The following is an 18,818-nucleotide window of genomic DNA, read 5'->3' as shown; positions in this document are numbered from 1 at the left end:
TGAATTGTTTGGCATAAACTCAACAGATTCTGGGATTGGCTCACCCATTTTCGTGACAGCCAAGCCCCATCTACTTGGCTGTTGAAAATGTTTGCTGCAAAGTTCACAGCATCCATAAAGAACATATGAGCATGCTTAGACCTCTGTGGTCCATTCATTTCAGGATTCTTGGGCGCAGGGGCTGTCCCAAATCTCAGACAGAGATGCGTCTTTCCAATTCCTGCTTCCTAAGATTCCTTTAAATGGAACTGTCTGAGACTGAACCTGAAGCAGGTGTTCTTTGTCAGGAAAAGATTGCCAAACAGTATTAGATACATATTTTAGATTTTCAGTATGTTTATTTAGCAGGTGCCCTAAGGTCTGAAATTACAATACCAAAGCCTGCTGGCTGGAAAAGAGCAGATATACAGTTACTGGGACATGAAGACCAGCCTGCTCACAGTTAGAGAGACCCTTTTAGAACTGTGGGAAGGAGAAGATGGAGTTAGCTACTAGGGAGCATCTTGGTTAAGACCGGAGAAAAGGGAGTTGAGAAGAAAGGGGAAGGGTGTTACTTAAAGATGTGTGCCTGGGAAAACAAGGGCATTTTTCAGGTTCTGATGTCAGAAAAGGCATAAATACTAGTATTCAGTGGTATTCTGGCCATCCAGTACTGTTCTGAGGTTCAGGTTTTTCTGGGATTCTTGAATTTTTTGGGTTCCCTTATTCCCTATGGAGAATGGTGGGGCGGGGGTGGGTGGGAGGCACACAGTGGCTATTTTTCAAGCAAACTACAGCAAAATTGCATGGAACCTAGTTCTGCCTCTCCAATAAAGACCCCTCCACTTTTCAAGTGAATTGGACCAAGATATGCAGTTCTATGGGTCCCTGAATAAGGTGTCCTCATCCTACTTGCAGGGTACTGCTGACTGGGAAGGAAAAACAGCCCTGGAAAAGGGCCCCACCCCCATAACGGAGGGAGGGGAGAAGAGGAGCCAGCCAGACCCACACCTCTGCTGAGGAGACCTGCTCCTGGCTCACATTTGCAGGGAGCTGCCCTCCTTGGGCCAGGCACGACTTGTGCCGACCAGGTGCTGCTTCCTTGGGCCTGCGTGAAACTCGCAGTGTGAGCAGGCACTGCCTTCCCATTACCCAGGAACCTTGTTAAAGGGAGAAAAAACAGGTCTTGGATCCTTAAAACTCTGGCCTTGGATATGCCTGAATATTTCTGGAAATATATGAGCCCCCCCCCCCGTATACTGGTATTGCTGAGAATCTTGAAAACGACTTTGAATGCCCAAATAGACCCAGAAATACCAATAAGGTATTTTCCAGGTACATATTCAGACTGGATATATCTGAGCATACATTCCCTTTTCAATTTACAGAACAGAAAAGCTTAACAGTTTAACAGTTCAGAATTTGTTAGTGCACCAGGGACTGATTCAATTAGCCTGTGACCAGGCTTTGAATCATCTCACATGTATTTGGAATGTTTTCACTGCCCTGAGGCACATTTCAATAGGCTAGTCAAAATGTCGTGTGTGTGTGTGTGTGTGTGTGTGTGTGAGAGAGAGAGAGAGAGAGAGAGAGAGAGAGAGAAGGCCAAAGTTAGTGTTTTTCACAACTCTCGGAACCTTTTACAAAAATCTACAAACCAGATACACATTTATCCCTGAGGTAGAGAGTTTTTTGGAGTAGATTTGCTCTTTCCCTTTTACATATTGAATACCTCACACTGGTTCTGTAGAAGTAGGGAGGGAGGGAGCTCTCTTGACTACTAAAATCTTCTGGGATCAATGTTTTCTAGAAAAAACTCACGGTATATTTGAAAACCCTACATTGCTTCCCTTGTCTGGGATACTGATTTTTCCGGGTGTGTGTTATGCTCAAGGTGGCTTTTTTGTGTGTGCTTAATTAAAGAAAACTGTAAATGGAAAGTGGCTGTCCCGTGGGGACAATGTTTACTAACGCACAAGGGGAAATAGCCTCAAAGGTAAAAGTTGAAGCTATTGCACTATGCATTCTGCTCAAAAGAAAAAAAAAAGGTGGGGGGGAATCCCTCCCCAGAAGAGAAGCAAAGGTTTTTTAATCTAGATGGTTGAGTAGCTTGGACAGAGAAGTACTCGAACTTCTGAACCAGGCCACTAACTCATGTTGCTAAAAATTGCAATGGTGACGTAAGTCTGAAAAGTTGACTTTTAAAATAATAAATAGCTTCTTTGGTTTATAGTGTCTTGTGAATGACTCGTGCCTATCACCCCCTTACCAAAGAAAGGGCAGGAAATGGAAACATCACTATAAAGAATAACTAAGCTGATACTTGAACTCAAAGGGGCAGTTTAAAGCAATAGCTTAGAGTGGGGGCAGCGGCAAGGAAGGAGAGGTGGCCAATTCAGGCACCTGCTGGGAATGTAGATAAGAAAGGCTGGGATTAGGTCCCTTTCTGCGGGGAGGCTGAAAGGAAGCCCCTCCTGGCTTTTGCTCGGGGGTAGGCAGGAGGGGGCCAATGCTGCTGGCATCTTCTGGATGTTGACTGAAGGGGCGGGGGCTGATTCCCCTCTTCTTTCAATGGCATGGGCAGTGTCCAGCAAGAGGAATCCAAAACAGGAGTGTTTTGAATAAATGTCTTGACCGGCAGAATCTTAGAGGTGCAATGTTGCAGTTCTTGCTGTGCTATTGGATCACATAGTTTCATTCGTAGCCAGCCCTAAAGAGTTTACAGCTTCAGCAGGCACTTGGGTGGCCTTGTGCAGCTGTGACAGCACTGCAGGAAAGGGCAGAGTCCAGCCTGCCTTCCTCGGTCCCGAGTCTCTTGGCAACATCCCCTATAACTCACGGCTGCTTCTTTCCCAGCCCTACCCTGCACCCTCCATGGACACATGGAGATGTCTTCTACTCAGTCACAGCCTTGGTCTATCCAGAATGTTACCTGCCAAGGTAGAGATCTCCCTCCTCATCTGCTCCGTGATCCTTTTGCTTTAACTGGACATGGAACCTGAGATGTTCTGCATGCAAATTAGATGCTCAGTCCTGAGTCACAACCCCAAATCTGCACTGTGTTTGGCTCTCTGTCCAGACTGCCTCAGGGCTATTTCCGTCTGGGATTTGAGCCAGCGGGGCTTAGGCATGGGATGCCTTTCTACTGCATGACGCCCACCTCAGGTTATTTCACAAATGAAGTCATTTGGTGGGGGCTGGGGTTTGTGGGGTTTGGACGTTTAAAGGGATCCCCCCCCCGCGCCTCCTGCCAGCTGATAGTTTAAAGGGACCTGCTGCTTGCAAGCGGCAGGTAAAGTTTAAATGGCCATTTCCTTGGCAAAATGGCCATTTAAACTGCCCCTTTCCCTGCTGCTTTGCAGAGGCTCGGAAAGGGCAATTGCCCTTAAATACAAACCAAATGAACGAATAGACCAGTTCGTGGAAGTTCGTGGACCCATGCATGGGCTGGTTCGTGGGGGTTTTTTTGGGTGGTATTCAGGTTTGTGCCCATCTCTAGTCAAGAGTAGAGCAAGGAGAATTCTTTGAGCTGGAGGAAAGAGCCATTCTTTGAGAGATCCACAGAATTCAGACGGTTCAGTTTTGTTTCTGTATTCTAAAAAGCCCAATTGCATGGATATCATTGCATGCCTGAAGCTCAGATTGTGGCCAACAATTGCATTAAAAACTGCTTGTTTGCTTTCCCCACCATCAGGAGGGGTTGAGGTGCATTTTGAATGGCAAAATCCCATACAGAGGCCACATTCGGACCTGGGACCAACAGCACAGCAGAGGGTGCAGAGGTTCTTCTTAATTTCTTGCCTGACTACAGTTCAAGTCTCTCCTACTGGCCCCCACTTGTCCCTTTTATCACTCTTCATCAAGCTGACCCCCCCCTTAAAACCTCTTCCCCCAAACTCACACATTCAGCCAAGCCTTTCCCTGCCCCGTCCAGTGGCCCCTGCTCACTCCACTTTCTCAGGTCAATTCCCAACCATCTGCCCACTCAAACAGGCGGCGGGGTGTGTGTGTGTCAGACTGAAAGGGCCACGGGGGCCACGTTGCCTCTCTGACCAATACCCAATGCCCAGCGGCTAGCAAATTGATGCCAAACCACCTGCTCTGATTCAGTTTCTTTGAAATGGAAAAAAAAAGTTAAGAAATTGACCGTAGGGAAGCTCTCGGCGTTTAGAACATGAACAGGGTAGCAAAGGTGTTATAATGCTTTCATCCATTAATTCATTGTTATTACGAGGGGGGTGGGGGAGGGCTCCCAAAGTACGTTTCCTTCTCTATGGCATAGCATAGCCACGAGAAATACCCACACCTTGGGATTAGGAGTTGGGTTTCTCCAGCAGTTCCCAGGCTGGTTTCTGCCCTTTTAAGAACGAAACCTTCATTCCAAGTCTTCAGAGCCACTGGCAAGTCAACCCCTCCTAAGGGTGCACTCCGACACACTTGGGTTTGGAAGGATACTACAGGGATTCTGTTAGAGGCGGAGGACTCGATGCTGTCCCTTTCCTCAGGTTTCAGAGGGGGACAAACCAGAGGCTTAGAAAGATAAACAGTTCAGGGCATCTGTTTACTGCTTTACTGCCCTGTACTATCCTTTGATACGTAGCTTGATATCCTCAGGACTTCCTCCTTGTGACATCCTTCTCTTCCTGCCTTTGTCATACTTCTCTCTCTTCTCTCCGTCTTCGACCATGGATGCGGGATTTGTCCTGCCGTCCATGCCCATCCTTAGCCTAGATAGGTAGATCGAAATCTATCCTCCTTTCCTACCAGAGTATGGAGTTCCTATAATAATTAACTCTTACTGCTTTTCTAAATATAAGCGAAGTGTATGTTTGCTAACTTCTCTCTCACATTCACACCAACCAGCAGGCTCCACACTGCCATCACGTTCTCTCTGAAATCAGCACTACCCTGTTGAGGCCCAACTATGGATTCCTTTAAACTGGGCAGGGGGTTGGACTAGATGGTCTGTATGACCACTTCCAACTCTATGATTCTATGAAATAGGTTTCCAGGCTCACTCTTCAATAGAAGGGGCTTACTTTTGAGTAAGCATGCAGAGGATCCAGAGGAGTTAGCCATGTTAGTCTGTAGTAGCAAAATAGTAAAGAGTCCAATAGCACTTTTAAGACTAACCAACTTTATTGTAGCATAAGCTTTTAAGAACCACAGCTCTCTTCGTCAGATGCATCATCAGCTTTCAAGAACCACAGCTCTCTTCGTCAGATGCATCATCAGCTTTCAAGAACCACAGCTCTCTTCGTCAGATGCATCATCAGCTTTCGAGAACCACAGCTCTCATCAGATGCATCACCAGCTTTTGAGAACCACAGCTCTCTTCTGACAATGCATCTGATGAAGAGAGCTGTGGTTCTTGAAAGCTTAGGCTAAAGTAAAGTTGGTTAGTCTTAAAAGTGCTACTGGACTCTTTACTATCATACAGAGGATGGCATTGCATGGTTTTCTAATATGGGGCATGGTTCAGGTCTTGGTGGGGCTGAGGACTCTGCACTCCCAGAGACTGGATGAGGCCCGGAAGTCATGCCACTCATAAGGGCTTGGAGATGTGACCTCCCTCCCAGCTGACGAGCAGATTTCTATGCACCCAGAAAGTGAAATTTTAATTCTGCAAGTGGCAGAGAAGCAGGCAGGTGCTTCTATGTGTTGGCCGAAGCACCTTTGGGGTGAGGATCTTTCTGTCCCTCGGAGGATCTGATGCAGGACAGTGGATCTGCTTCCTTGTAAGAGTGCCTCCTGGCTGACACTCGTGCTCTACTTTTGAATAGTAACTAAAGCAAATATTGCAAAAAGAGTTCAGTGTTCTCTCCTCCAAGGAGAATCAGTCCTTTGATATAGAGAAGCCCACTCAAGCTCAACATTGTGAACAGAGTAAAGCTTGACTACCCATCAAGGAAAGCTGGTGTGACTTGGGGCCCGTGGAAAATTAACCTCCTGCATAATTTTGCTATTTGGTGGATTTTTTTAAAAAATAAAGCTTGCCTTGAATCTGAGATTTGAAAATTTTAAATGTCCATGTATTTTAATGAACTAGAGTAACCCAAGGAACAACTTCCCTCATTGCAAAAAGAAGCTTTCCCAGGGCTGAATGTCATATTGCTAGCCTCTTGCTTTGCTACCTACCTTTCTTCCCCGTCAGCCAAATTAAAGTAGATGGCTGCTGTTAGCTGTGTGAAGATGTTCAGAAGGGGAGGCTTCTTCCCATCAATTCTGGCAAGGAGGAAGCCAGGTAGAAAGCCCTGAGAAGGCAGGAAGGTTGTCAAGTCGAGAGTCTGTTTCCAGGCTTCCTGTCTTCCTGCTAAGAAGTAGACCAAACTGCTCCTTGAAGGCTGCCCCACAGAAGGGCTTTCTTGGTTCCTTGCTGCCACCAGCCCTCCCACATCACATACCTCAAAGCTAGACTGCTTTCTTGCTGCCTGGTCATGTGAAGCTAGCATTAGAAGGATGGAGAGCTTTTGTTTTAATGAAGACTGTGAGAGGCCCCTGGAGAGAGGTCTGCATCAGAAGGGAGAACAGCTAAGAAGTTGAACTAGCTCAGAAAATGAGATCCTCTTGGGGCTTCTTGGCTGGCAAGATTGCACCTGACCATAATGGATGGGGTCTCAGCTTGTCAGATAGGGTCCCAGGTGCCCGTTGGTGGTAGGTAAATTCCCAGGGGTTTTACTTCTTGCCTGACAATTCTCTAGTGATTGGTGGGAGGTGGCAAGCCCCCTGTAGGTTGCCTGCCACCAACAGATACCCCAAGAACATGTGTGTGTGGTGTAATGACATCACCACTGGAAATAATATCACTGCGCAAGCGCCGAGAGTGTGTGTATGCTTTGTCTGCATGCGACGAGAGACATGCTGGCAGCACAAGGTACATGCCTGGTACCTGCCAGAAGGGGAGACGGACTTGGCAAAATGGCAACCCTGTTGTCAGTAACAGTGGGAACTGAATCAGGTGGTTTTGGGGCCTGAGTGAAGACTCCCTGAACTCCACTAGTTTTGGAAATAAATAGAACTTACACCCAACAATAGCAGATGATTCTTGCAACCAGTTTGAAACCCCCTGGGAATTGTCTCTAAACGCTTTCTGCAATCTCTGAAAACTGCTTTCTGTGTCGACTTAACCAACAAGATGAATCACAGTGTATGAAACAGTTAGCTACAAAAAAATCCCTACTGTGATAAAATACAAGAAGTTGTTAATGACAATACGTTTATTCTTATCAAATATTTCATGTGTATTCTAATAGGAAAATAATATGACGTGCAATGCATACAATACAATCTACATACGTGTTCAAATTCCAACCAGATAGTCAATATATTATATCAAAACAGTTTAGAAACAGTTCTGTTTCTAAACACCTGTTGAGGCATTTAGAAACAGAAGTGAGCATCAAAGGATGTGCCTTGGACTGGTTTAAATCATTTCTCATGGAACGGACTCAAAAGGTTGCCGTAGAATTACAAAGTCACCTTAAAGGCACACAGCCTAATCAGTTGAACTAGTAATGTCCTCATTTTACAAAAAGCAGAACAATTCTAAATTTAAATTTAATCCGTGTCAAGTATCAGTCTTTAGTCTATATATCCAAAACGCTTATAGAACTTTTTGTACATCACACTTATTGTACAGATGTGACTCAAATTTGTAAAGCAACCAAAACTAATTCATCTGGACTATGCCCTTTGCCCCAAAAATGCAACTCCAAAGATGCTTCAACATTTTTGTTCCTTATTCATGACTTATGCTCAATAATTCTATTGTGTACTGTATGCATACCAGACCCATATAGAAAAGTTTGCATGGACATTTCAATAGATAAACCCCACATTTAGTGCCACAGTTTGAGAAATGGAGAAGGTCCTCTTCAAAACGGACCAGTGGGAAAAAGAAGTTTTTAGGTTTCCCATGCCAGTGGGCTTGCTGTAGAAGACCCACGTTTGTAGTGACCCTTTACATTCCCTCTATTACTAGGATTAGACATAATGTCAGATCTTATTAACATATTTTTAATACTTTTGGTCTTTCTAAATCCTATAAAGTGCTGTTCCCCACATCCTGAAATTTCAGAGATAATATGCCATTGTTTAAAAATTGTTCTCTTAATAGAGTTTGCTGAAGGGGTGCAATCAAAAGCTTAGTAGTCTGTTGTTTCTCTTGAAATAAAAGACTACAGTCTGCCAATTGAGCCCAATTTTTAGCCTTATTAATGATGTTCTGTGGATAGCCATGATTAATAAATTGTCCAACCATTTTGGTACATTCCTGATTAAAATCATTCTGATTGATTGAATTCCTTTTAATCCTTAAGAATTGTCCATAAGGAAAATTATGCCTCAGGTGTAGGGGTGGTGGAATGATTTAAAAAGAAGATAAAGTTCTAACTGCTAACATGCTATCTTTCTTATAAACAGTATAAACAGCTGACACACAAATTTAATTAAATCATGGATCGTGTTAAGCCACTCCATAAAGACATCCCTTGTCCCACTTGCCAAAATCATAAATATATCATCAATGTACCTCTTACATATTATTATATCACCACTAAAGAGATTGATACAAATTATCCTAATTTCTAAAGAAGACATCAAAAGATTGGCTGTACTTGGGACAAAGGAGCTGCCCATTTGCTACACCTTTAATCTGGTAATAGAAATCCTGATCAAACCAGTAGTCCCCCCCCCCCCCCCTAAAATCAGGTCAACCAGTTCCAACAAGAAGTAAGTTGGAGAATGGAAGTTAATACATTGGTCAAGTGTATCTTGAATAACCCATCTGGCTTCCTTGTGGGGAATATTAATGTAGAAGAAGAAACATCAAGTGTCATTAATTCCAAAGAACCAGGAACATATATATTCTCCACCTTACTGATAAAATTTTTCATATCTTTTAAATAAGAAGGGGACGTACATACAAAAGGCTGTAAAAACAAATCAACAAATTTTGACAAGGGCACTACTACTGAATTATATCCAGAAATAATTAGATGATCAGGGGGTGGAAATCTTGGTTTATGTACCTTTGGTAAAATGTAAAAAACCTGGACTCTGGGGAACATAATCAAATATTTAGACAAGGATAGGGTTGCCAGCCTCCAGGTAATGGCTGGAGATCTCCCGGAATTACAACTGGTCTCCAGGCCACAGTTCACCTGGAGAAAATGGCTACCTTTGGGGGTGAACTCTATGGAATTATGCCATGCCAAGGTCCTTTCCCTCCCCAAACTCTACTTTCTCCAGGTTTCACCCCCCAGATCTCCAGGAATTTCGCAACTTGGAGCTGGCATCCCTAGACAAGGAGTCCTCAATATGTCCCATAATAAAGGCTTCTTCTACTACTAATTTAATTAACCCAAAATATGTTCAGTAGAGTCAGAGGGAATAGGCACATAAAATGTCCTATCAACGAACTGGCAGTAGTTAGTCTCTCCCAGTATGAGCCCCAGAGGATGCTTCGATCCAGTGATAAACAGCTGCTACTGCCCCCTAGCTCCAGGGAGGCCCATTTAGCGTCGACCAGAGCCAGGGCCTTTTCAGTCCTGGCTCCAACCTGGTGGAACGCTCTGTCTAAAGAGATCAGGGTCCAGCTGGATTTGCTATCCTTCTGCCGGACCTGTAAGACAGAGCTGTTCCGCCAGGCATATGGTTGACGTTCTGGACCTCCCTGCCGGCCACCTAGAGATAGCCGTGCCCCTACAAAGGGTATCTACCACCTAGCCTTTGCCATATATTTCTGGAGGTGGTTGGGTGGTGGTTGCTGGTGAAATCTGCTGCCATATGTCTTTTAGAGTCTGCTGCTGTATTGCTTGTTGTGTGTGTTCTTTTTTAAATATTTAAGACGTTTATTGGTTTTAAAGATATTTTCTATTATTATATTAACTGGAATCCGCCCTGAGCCTGCTGATGCAGGAAGGGCAGAATACAAATAGAATAAACACTGGCAATAGTCAGTGTAGCTTAACACTGCTATCACTCCTCCCTTATCAGCATCTTTGATGACAAATGATTTGTCAGCAGCCAAATTATTAAGGATGGTATTCTCTGAGAGAGTGAGATTATACTTTGTTCTTCTTGTGGTGCCCTTTAAATCCTTCAAGTCCTTTAAACATTCAAAAACCTGTACTTAGGAGTCACTCGAACTAGATACAAGCATAGACTTGGGGCATTTTGAGAGTATAGAGAAAATTTAAACCTAAAAGGTTTTTTTTTAAATTTTAACAATCTGATCAATTTGAAAAAGTCTACTCTTTGAAAGGGATTATAAAGAGGGGTTGGAACAAAACCAAGTCCCAAATTGAGACATTGTTCCTCCTCTGATAACGCCCTGGATAATAAATTCAAAACTAAATTTTCCTCCTGCCCCTACATGGGGGGCAAAGGTGAAAAAAATTCTTCTTGGCATGTCTTTTCGTGTCCCTCTCAAGGCGTGGTCCAAAATAAGAGCCTTCTTTGCCAGAAATTGCGGCATAATCTTCCCCCTCTGTAGTCTCCAGATCAGATTGATCACTACAAGAATCAGCCTATGAAACTCTTTGGTAGTGTTTGGGAAGCTCCATTTATAAACTCTCCCTTGTGTATAATCCTTACTATTCCTCTCAGTTTTTTGGATATTGTTCTTCCTCATTTTATTCTCAAATTGCTTAAGATGTTCCTCCAATTCTTTTATACATAAATCAAAAGCTTCAGAAGAGGATGTCCCCTTTAGTTTGTCTTCCAAGGTTCTGATTTCATCCATCAATTTCTCAGAGTTTTGTACGGCCAGATCAATAATTAATAACATAAGGTCAAAAGCACATTTATTCAGAATGGCGATCCGTTGTTTTTGAACTCCTCACAGTCAAAAAACATTGCTGGAGCCTTTTGTATTCTTAGATTGCTAGGAATGTGGTTAGCTTTACAATAATAAGTGATGCCGCATACAAAATTAATTTTATTCTTTTTTCTGAAAGAATTGTAATTGTGTCTAATTTGGCAGACCATTTCCTGAATGATCTTGTAAGAATGTACGAACATTAGACAATATACGTTCCTTAACTTCTTCAGAGAATGCAAACATATTAAGTTGTGCAGTGTTTCCTAATTAAAGCAAAACAGATAAGAGGGCTGAATCCACATTACCTCCATGCGTCCCGGTGTTGCACTAAATGTTCGCTAAACACCTGGAAGTACAGCGTCTTTCAAACGCGATTTCTGAATCGCACTAGAAAGACGCTATACTTCTGGGTGTTTAGCGAACATTTAGTGCAACACCGGGATGTGCGGAGGTAATGTGGATTCAGCCCAGGAATCACAGCATATGAACCAGACAAGATATGCATACTTTGAAAACTGGCTACATCATGAATACCCTTTCCATTTTCCACAGGAAAAACTATGCAAGCATTTAAGTTTTGCATTTTGGAGAGTATGAAATAATTTATTATTCATTTGTTTACAAGATCTCCATCTCATCTTTCCACTCAAAATAAGAGATGGAGGATATTGAGGCCATTTGCAAACTCATGTGATAGGCAAGCCCAATGTCAGAGTCAAATTAGCCTGGCATTGGCTAGGAACTGGGGGCCATGATAGGCAAAGGGAGCATTCAGAGCTGACCACTGATGGTGAGGAAGAGGAGGAGCCATGGACCTCTTGGCCAGGGTTGGCAGAATGCTGCAGCTGAACCTGAAGGGTACAAATACTGACGAGTACTACAAAGTTCTCCCTTGATGTGCGTGTGAGGATGTGCAGACCTTCCTCTGGCTTTCCAGAAACATCTTCAAGGCGCGCTTGACCTCCTTGTTTCTGAGGCTGTAGATTAAGGGGTTGAGCATTGGAATGATTACACAGTACATGGTGGAGATCAGAGTGTCTGTCCTTAAGGAGTAACCGGAGCTTGGTCGGTTATAGTTAAGTAACCCATTTCCATAGTAAATGACAACGACAGTGATATGAGAAGCACAGGTGGAAAAGGCTTTGCGCTTGCCAGTGTTGGAAGGAATCTTCAAGATGGAGGACAGGATGAAGAAATATGAGAAAATGATGAAGAGGAAGGGTGCCCCACCCACAAACAGGCTTGCTATGCGGACGACCATTTCATTGGTGTGTGTATCACTGCAAGAAATTTTCATCAGTGGGGGGAGATCACAGAAGATGTGATGAATCTGGTTGACTCCACAGAAATACAAGTTTGAGGCAAGAGCTGTATGTAAAACAGAGTCTAGGAAGCCCCACACCCAAGTGGTGAAGGCTAGCACAGTACATACTTTTATGTTCATAAGGCTGGAGTAATGCAGTGGTTTGCAAATGGCAGCATAGCGGTCATAGGCCATCACAGCCAGCAGTGCAGCCTCTGTCCCCACAAAACACATCAGGAAGAACATCTGTGCCATGCACTGGTTGTAGGAGATGGTCTGTCGCTGGCACAAGAAGTTCACCAGGATCTTAGGGACTGTGACGGAGGAGAGGCAAATGTCTAAGCAGGAGAGGTGGCTGAGGAAGTAATACATGGGGCTATGAAGGCTGGAATCCAGTTGAATCAGAGTAAAAATCATGAGGTTCCCCAGCACAGTGACCATGTAAATGGCTAAGAATACCAGGAAGAGGTAGATGTGGCCGTATGGAATGCCAGAGAATCCCAGGAAGACGAATTCCACCACTTGCGTCTGATTCCTCACTCCCATTGAGAGATCAGAACTCATCTGTAAGGTGAGAAAAATGGTGAAGAAAATATGTCAGTTACTGTAATGAGGAACAGTACAGCATCAAACCACCTGTTCCTCTCACTGTCTCCACCAGGTATCTCAATGCATGAACTCATGCAGCTGAACTCCTTTGGAGGAGACAAAATTGCTCATAAAATCATCCCGATCTCCCCAAATCATACCACCTGGAGGAAAATCCTTCTCCAACTTTTATAATATACTAGTCAGGCAAGCCTCAATGCACGGCTAATTCCTGCTTTAGGCCCCAAACAAACTTGTTTGATCTCAGCAGTTCATTGAGTAGATTTGTAAGATCTGATAAGCAAGGCAGGAAGCGTCCCACAAAATTTACCATTCTCAGAAATAGGCAGATTTATTGTCGAAGGCTTTCACGGCCGGAGAACGATGGTTGTTGGGGGTTTTCCGGGCTGTATTGCCGTGGTCTTGGCATTGTAGTTCCTGAACATAGCCTAACTCAAACAGGGCACAGTATCTTATTCCAGGACACCAAAATACTGGACAACACTTCCAACTACTTTGTCAGACTGCACAGGGAAGCCATTGAAATTCACAAGCATAAGCAAAACTTCAACAGGAAAGAAGAAACCTTAAGAATGAACAGAGCATGGGCTCCAGTTCTGAAAAACACCAGGCCAACAAAACACTCCACACCCGACAATAGCCCTGCAGAGAAGATTAGCACATCAAGCACCAATCCATATGCAAAAGAACCTCCTCAGGATTCAGTGAAGCCTCCCGCCATTAGCATTCCACACCCTGGGAAACTCTTACAGGATGACTCAGCTCAACCCCACCCCTCCTGAGTAGATACAAATGACCTACATCTTTTCCACACTGTGACACTGAGAGATCTCTGTCTTTTGGTGCTACACCTCTGAAGATGCCAGCCACAGCTGCTGGCGAAACGTCAGGAACGACAATGCCAAGACCACGGCAATACAGCCCGGAAAACCCCCAACAACCATAGGCAGATTTCTTTGACAAATTGTGGAATTGGAAATTTCTCAGTTGCTTTAGTGACAAATGTTGTAAACGTCATAGAATTTGCTTTCAAAGGCGTTTGCCTAATCCACCATCAGCTTCCAGTCCAGAAAAGGAATTGCCTTCACTGCCATCAAGTACCATTCCTTTTCCACAATTCTGTTAAGCTGTGTTAAATCAACACAGACGAGTACATCTCTATTTGGCTTAATGAGGAAAACCACAGAAGGACACCAATTTCTGGGCTCAAGAACGAGTTCTATGACTTCCCTTTCATTAATTTCTATCAGCTTTTTCTTGACTTAGGAGCATGATAGGTCCCCTTGTCTGGGAACTCTGGTGGATAACAGTTTAGAGTCTGATTTTAACTTACTCTCACAGGCCGTTTCCACATGGCCAGAGTTTCCAGAAGATCGCTTGAAACTCATGGAATAAAGCGTCTTCCTAGTGCCATTTCTTGGCACTATCCCATTTAATGGCATGATTTCTGACATCTAGGAAGACGCTTCATTCTGTGAGTTTCATGTGAACTTACGGGTGTGCGTGAAAATGGCCACAGAGTCTCTTTCTGTTGTGCTAATGGTGCCCCTTCCCTCTGGCATATGGACTCTTTTCCTAAGTCAAGAGTAGAGCAAGGACAATTCCTTGAGCCGGAGAAAAGTGCCATTCTTTGAGAGGTCCACAGAATTCAGCCCATTCAGTTTTCTTTCTGTATTCTAAAAAGCCCAATTGCGTGGGCATCATTGCATGCCTGAAGCTTAGATTGCTATAGTAAATCTGTGGTCATGTGTGGCCAACAATTGCATTAAAAACTGCTTGTTTGCTTTCCCCACCAGCAGGAGGGGTTGAGGTGCATTTTGAATGGCAAAATCCCACACAGAGGCTACATTCGCACCTGGGACCAACAGCACAGCAGAGGGTGCAGAGGTTCTTCTTAATTTCTTGCCTGACTATAGTTCAAGTCTCTCCTACTGGCCCCCACTTGTCCCTTTTATCACTCCTCTCTATTCATCCAGCTGACCCCCCTTCAAACCTCTTTCCCCAAACTCACACATTCAGCCAAGCCTTTCCCTGACCCATCCAGTGGCCCCTGCTCACTCCACTTTCTCAGGTCAATTCCCAACCATCTGCCCACTCAAACAGGCCTGCTCTGATTCAGTTTCTTTGAAATGGAAAAAAAATGTTAAGAAATTGATCGTAGGGAAGCTCTCAGTGTTTAGAACATGAACATGTTATAATGCTTTCATCCATTAATTCATTGTTATTACGAGGGGGGTGGGGGAGGGCTCCTAAAGTCCGTTTCCTTCTCTATGGCATAGCATAGCCTGAACAAATACCCACACCTTGGGATTAGGAGTTGGGTTTCTCCACTAGTTCCCAGGCTGGTTTCTGCCCTTTTAAGAATGAAACCTTCATTCCAAGCCTTCAGAGCCACTGGCAAGTCAACCCCTCCTAAGGGTGCACTCCGACACACTTGGGTTTGGAAGGGTACTACAGGGATTCTGTTAGAGGAGGAGGACTCGATGCTGTCTCTTTCCTCGGGTTTCTAAGGGGGACAAACCAGAGGCTTAGAAAGATAAACAGTTCAGGGCATCTGTTTACTGCTTTACTGCCCTGTACTATCCTTTGATACGTAGCTTGATATCCTCAGGACTTCCTCCTTGTGACATCCTTCTCTTCCTGCCTTTGTCATACTTCTCTCTCTTCTCTCCGTCTTCAACCATGGATGCGGGATTTGTCCTGCCGTCCATGCCCATCCTTAGCCTAGATAGGTAGATCGAAATCTATCCTCCTTTCCTACCAGAGTATGGCGTTCCTATAATAATTAACTCTTACTGCTTTTCTAAATATAAGCGAAGTGTATGTTTGCTAACTTCTCTCTCACATTCACACCAACCAGCAGGCTCCACACTGCCATCACGTTCTCTCTGAAATCAGCACTACCCTGTTGAGGCCCAACTATGGATTCCTTTAAACTGGGCAGGGGGTTGGACTAGATGGTCTGTATGACCACTTCCAACTCAATGATTCTATGAAATAGGTTTCCAGGCTCACTCTTCAATAGAAGGGGCTTACTTTTGAGTAAGCATGCAGAGGATCCAGAGGAGTTAGCCATGTTAGTCTGTAGTAGCAAAATAATAAAGAGTCCAATAGCACTTTTAAGACTAACCAACTTTATTGTAGCATAAGCTTTCGAGAACCACAGCTCTCTTCGTCAGATGCATCATCAGCTTTCGAGAACCACAGCTATCTTCTGACAATGCATCTGATGAAGAGAGCTGTGCTTCTCGAAAGCTGACGATGCATCTGCTGAAGAGAGCTGTGGTTCTTGAAAGCTTAGGCTACAGTAAAGTTTGTTAGTCTTAAAAGTGCTACTGGACTCTTTACTATCATGCAGAGGATGGCATTGCATGGCTTTCTAATGTGGGACATGGGCCAGGCCTTGGTGGGGCTGAGGACTCTGCACTCCCAGAGACTGGATGAGGCCCGGAAGTCATGCCACTTATAAGGGCTTGGATATGTGACCTCCCTCCCAGCTGAAGAGCAGATTTCTATGCACCCAGAAAGTGACATTTTAATTCTGCAAGTGGCAGAGAACCAGGCAGGTGTTTCTATCTGTTGGCCAAAGCACCTTTGGGGTGAAGGATCTTTCTGTCTCTCGGAGGATCTGATGTGGGACAGTGGATCTGCTTTCTTGTAAGAGTGCCTCCTGGCCGACGCTTGTGCTCTACTTTTGAATAGTAACTAAAGCAAATATTACAAAGATATTACAAAAAGATTTCAATGCTCTCTCTCTCTCCTCCAAGAAGAACCAGTCCTTTGATACAGAGAAGCCCATTGAAGCTCAACATTGTGAATAGAGTAATGCTTGACTACCCATCAAGGAAAGCTGGTGTGACTTGCGGCCTGTGGAAAATTAATCCCCTGGATAATTTTGCTATCATCTGGTGGATTTTTTAAAAAAATAAAGCTTGCCCTGAATGAGACTGGAAAATTTTAAATGTCCATGTATTTTAATGAACCCTGTTGCAAAAAGAAGCTTTCCCAGGTCTGAATGTCGTATTGCTAGCCTCTTGCTTTGCTACTCACCTTTCCCCCCATCAGTAGAATGAAATTAGGTAGCTGCTGTTGGCAGTGTGAAGATGTTCAGATGGGGAGGTTTCTTCCCGTGGATTCTGGCAGGGAGGGAGCCAGGTAGAAAGCCCTGAGAAGGCAGAAAGGTTGTCAAGTTGTTTCCAGGCTCCCTGCCCTCCTGCTAGGAAGTGGACCAAACTGTTCCTTGGAGGCTGCCCCATAGAAGGGTCTTCTTGGTTCCTTGCTGCCACCAGAGCTCCCACATCACACGCCCCAAAGCTAGGCTGCTTGCATGCTGCCTGGGTCATGCGAAGCCAGCATGGGCAGGACTGAGGGCTTTTGTTTTCATGAAGACTGAGAGGTCCTTGGAGAGGAAGTTGTGTGCATCACAAGAATAACTGCAAAATCAGTAAACGAGATTGCCTCTTGGGGCTTTCTGGCTGGCAAGATTGCACCTGAACAGAATGGATGGGGTCCCAGCTTGTCATGTAGGTTCCCAGATGCCCGCTGGTGGTGGGCAACTTCCCAGGGGTTTGACTCCTCGCCTGATGATCCTCCAGCAATTGGTGGGAGGTGGCAAGCCCCCTGGAGGTTGCCTGCCACTGACAGGCACCCCAGGAACATGTGTGTCTGAAGTAATGATGTCCTCACCACTGAAAATAACGTCATTGCGCAAGCTCTGAGAGTGCATGTGCACTTTGTGCGCATGTGATTGGAGACATGCTGGCAGCACAAGGTAAGTGCCAGGGCCCCACCGGGAGGGGAGAGAGACTTGGCAACCTTACTGTCAGGCCATAGTAACAGCGGGAACTGAATCAGGTGTCTTTTGGGCCTGAGTGAAGACTCCCTGGACTCCCCTAAACCAAAGTTTTGGGGATAAATAGAACGTACATCCAACGGTAGAGCAGATGATTCTTGCAACCAGTTTGAAACCCCCTGGGAGTTGTCTCTAAAAGCTTTCTGCAATCTCTGAAAGCTGCTTTCTGTGTAGACTTAACCAACAAGTGTATGAAAGAGTCAGCTACAAAAAAAATCCCTACTGTGATAAAGGTTGCTAAATACAAGCAGTTAGTAATGACAATACGTTTAGTCTGATCCAATATTACATGTGTATTCTAATACGAAAGTAATATGACATGCAATGCATACAATACGATTTACATACATGTTCAAATTCCAACCAGATAGTCAATATATTATATCAAAACAGTTGTGACTCATGTACAACCAAATAAAATTTAAACACTTCATGTTAAGTACAAACACTCCAAACATTCTCAAAAACTCTCCTTTGATCTTCCTCCTCCTTTTCTTGATGAGCTTCTTGTCAAGAAAATATATTGTTATGATGAGTTAGCTTTAAGAGCTGTCTTATGAGTAAAGTCAGCTTCACATGCTTGAGAGAGGGTTCAGCAAGCAAATTGCCTGCACCTGTGTGACTTTGGCATTGCTTGTGTGTTAGCATGCCTATCTTTTCTCATATGTTTCTCGCAGTAGTAATTGGCAATTGGTGTGTTCCCCTGATTGGTTGGATTTGCTTTAACTTTACTTTATTTGGTATTTAGCCCACCCTCCCCGCAAGCGGGCTCAGGACGGGGTACAACATTAATAAAATACATAATTATATAAATACATTTAAAATCATATCATAAAATCATAACTCAGATGGCCTATTGCATATTCCTGTCCTCAAATACAAAGAGGGAGACACTCAGATGGATGGAATGTCATTGGATACAAGAAGGCGGCGGGAGGCTCAATGATGGTCCTAATACTGTCCTCAAATATATGCCCAGCGAAATATCTCCGTCTTGCAGGCCCGTCAAAATGATACCAGATCTTGGCGAGCCCGAGTGTCTTCAGACAGAGAGTTCCACCAGGTTGGGGCCAGGACCAAAAAAGGCCTGGCCCTGGTTGAGGCCAAACGAGCCTCCCTTTAAGACATGACTTTTCAGCCATGGGGGGGCTTCCTCTCTGGTAGCTGCTGGACCGTCACTGTGTTTGGAATGCCATCATCTGGGAGGCTTTTGGACTGTATCAGCTTCCTTCTTTCCAGCATTGCAAGCCCAT

The 18,818-nt window shown here is 44.4% G+C and overlaps 1 protein-coding gene across 1 annotated transcript; it reads right to left on the bottom strand.

The window, feature by feature from the left end:
• Positions 1-11,678: 11,678 nt before the first annotated feature.
• On the bottom strand, positions 11,679-12,650 carry LOC129335754 (olfactory receptor 5B12-like). The gene has a single exon (XM_054988546.1). The coding sequence runs from the start codon at positions 12,648-12,650 to the stop codon at positions 11,679-11,681; it is 972 nt and encodes a 323-aa protein (XP_054844521.1).
• Positions 12,651-18,818: the final 6,168 nt, after the last annotated feature.

The sequence above is a fragment of the Eublepharis macularius genome, chromosome 9, assembly GCF_028583425.1.
Source record: "Eublepharis macularius isolate TG4126 chromosome 9, MPM_Emac_v1.0, whole genome shotgun sequence".
Taxonomy (NCBI): Eukaryota; Metazoa; Chordata; class Lepidosauria; order Squamata; family Eublepharidae; genus Eublepharis; species Eublepharis macularius.
Note: the sequence above shows the minus strand (reverse complement) of the source record. Positions and strands in the feature narration are given on the sequence as shown.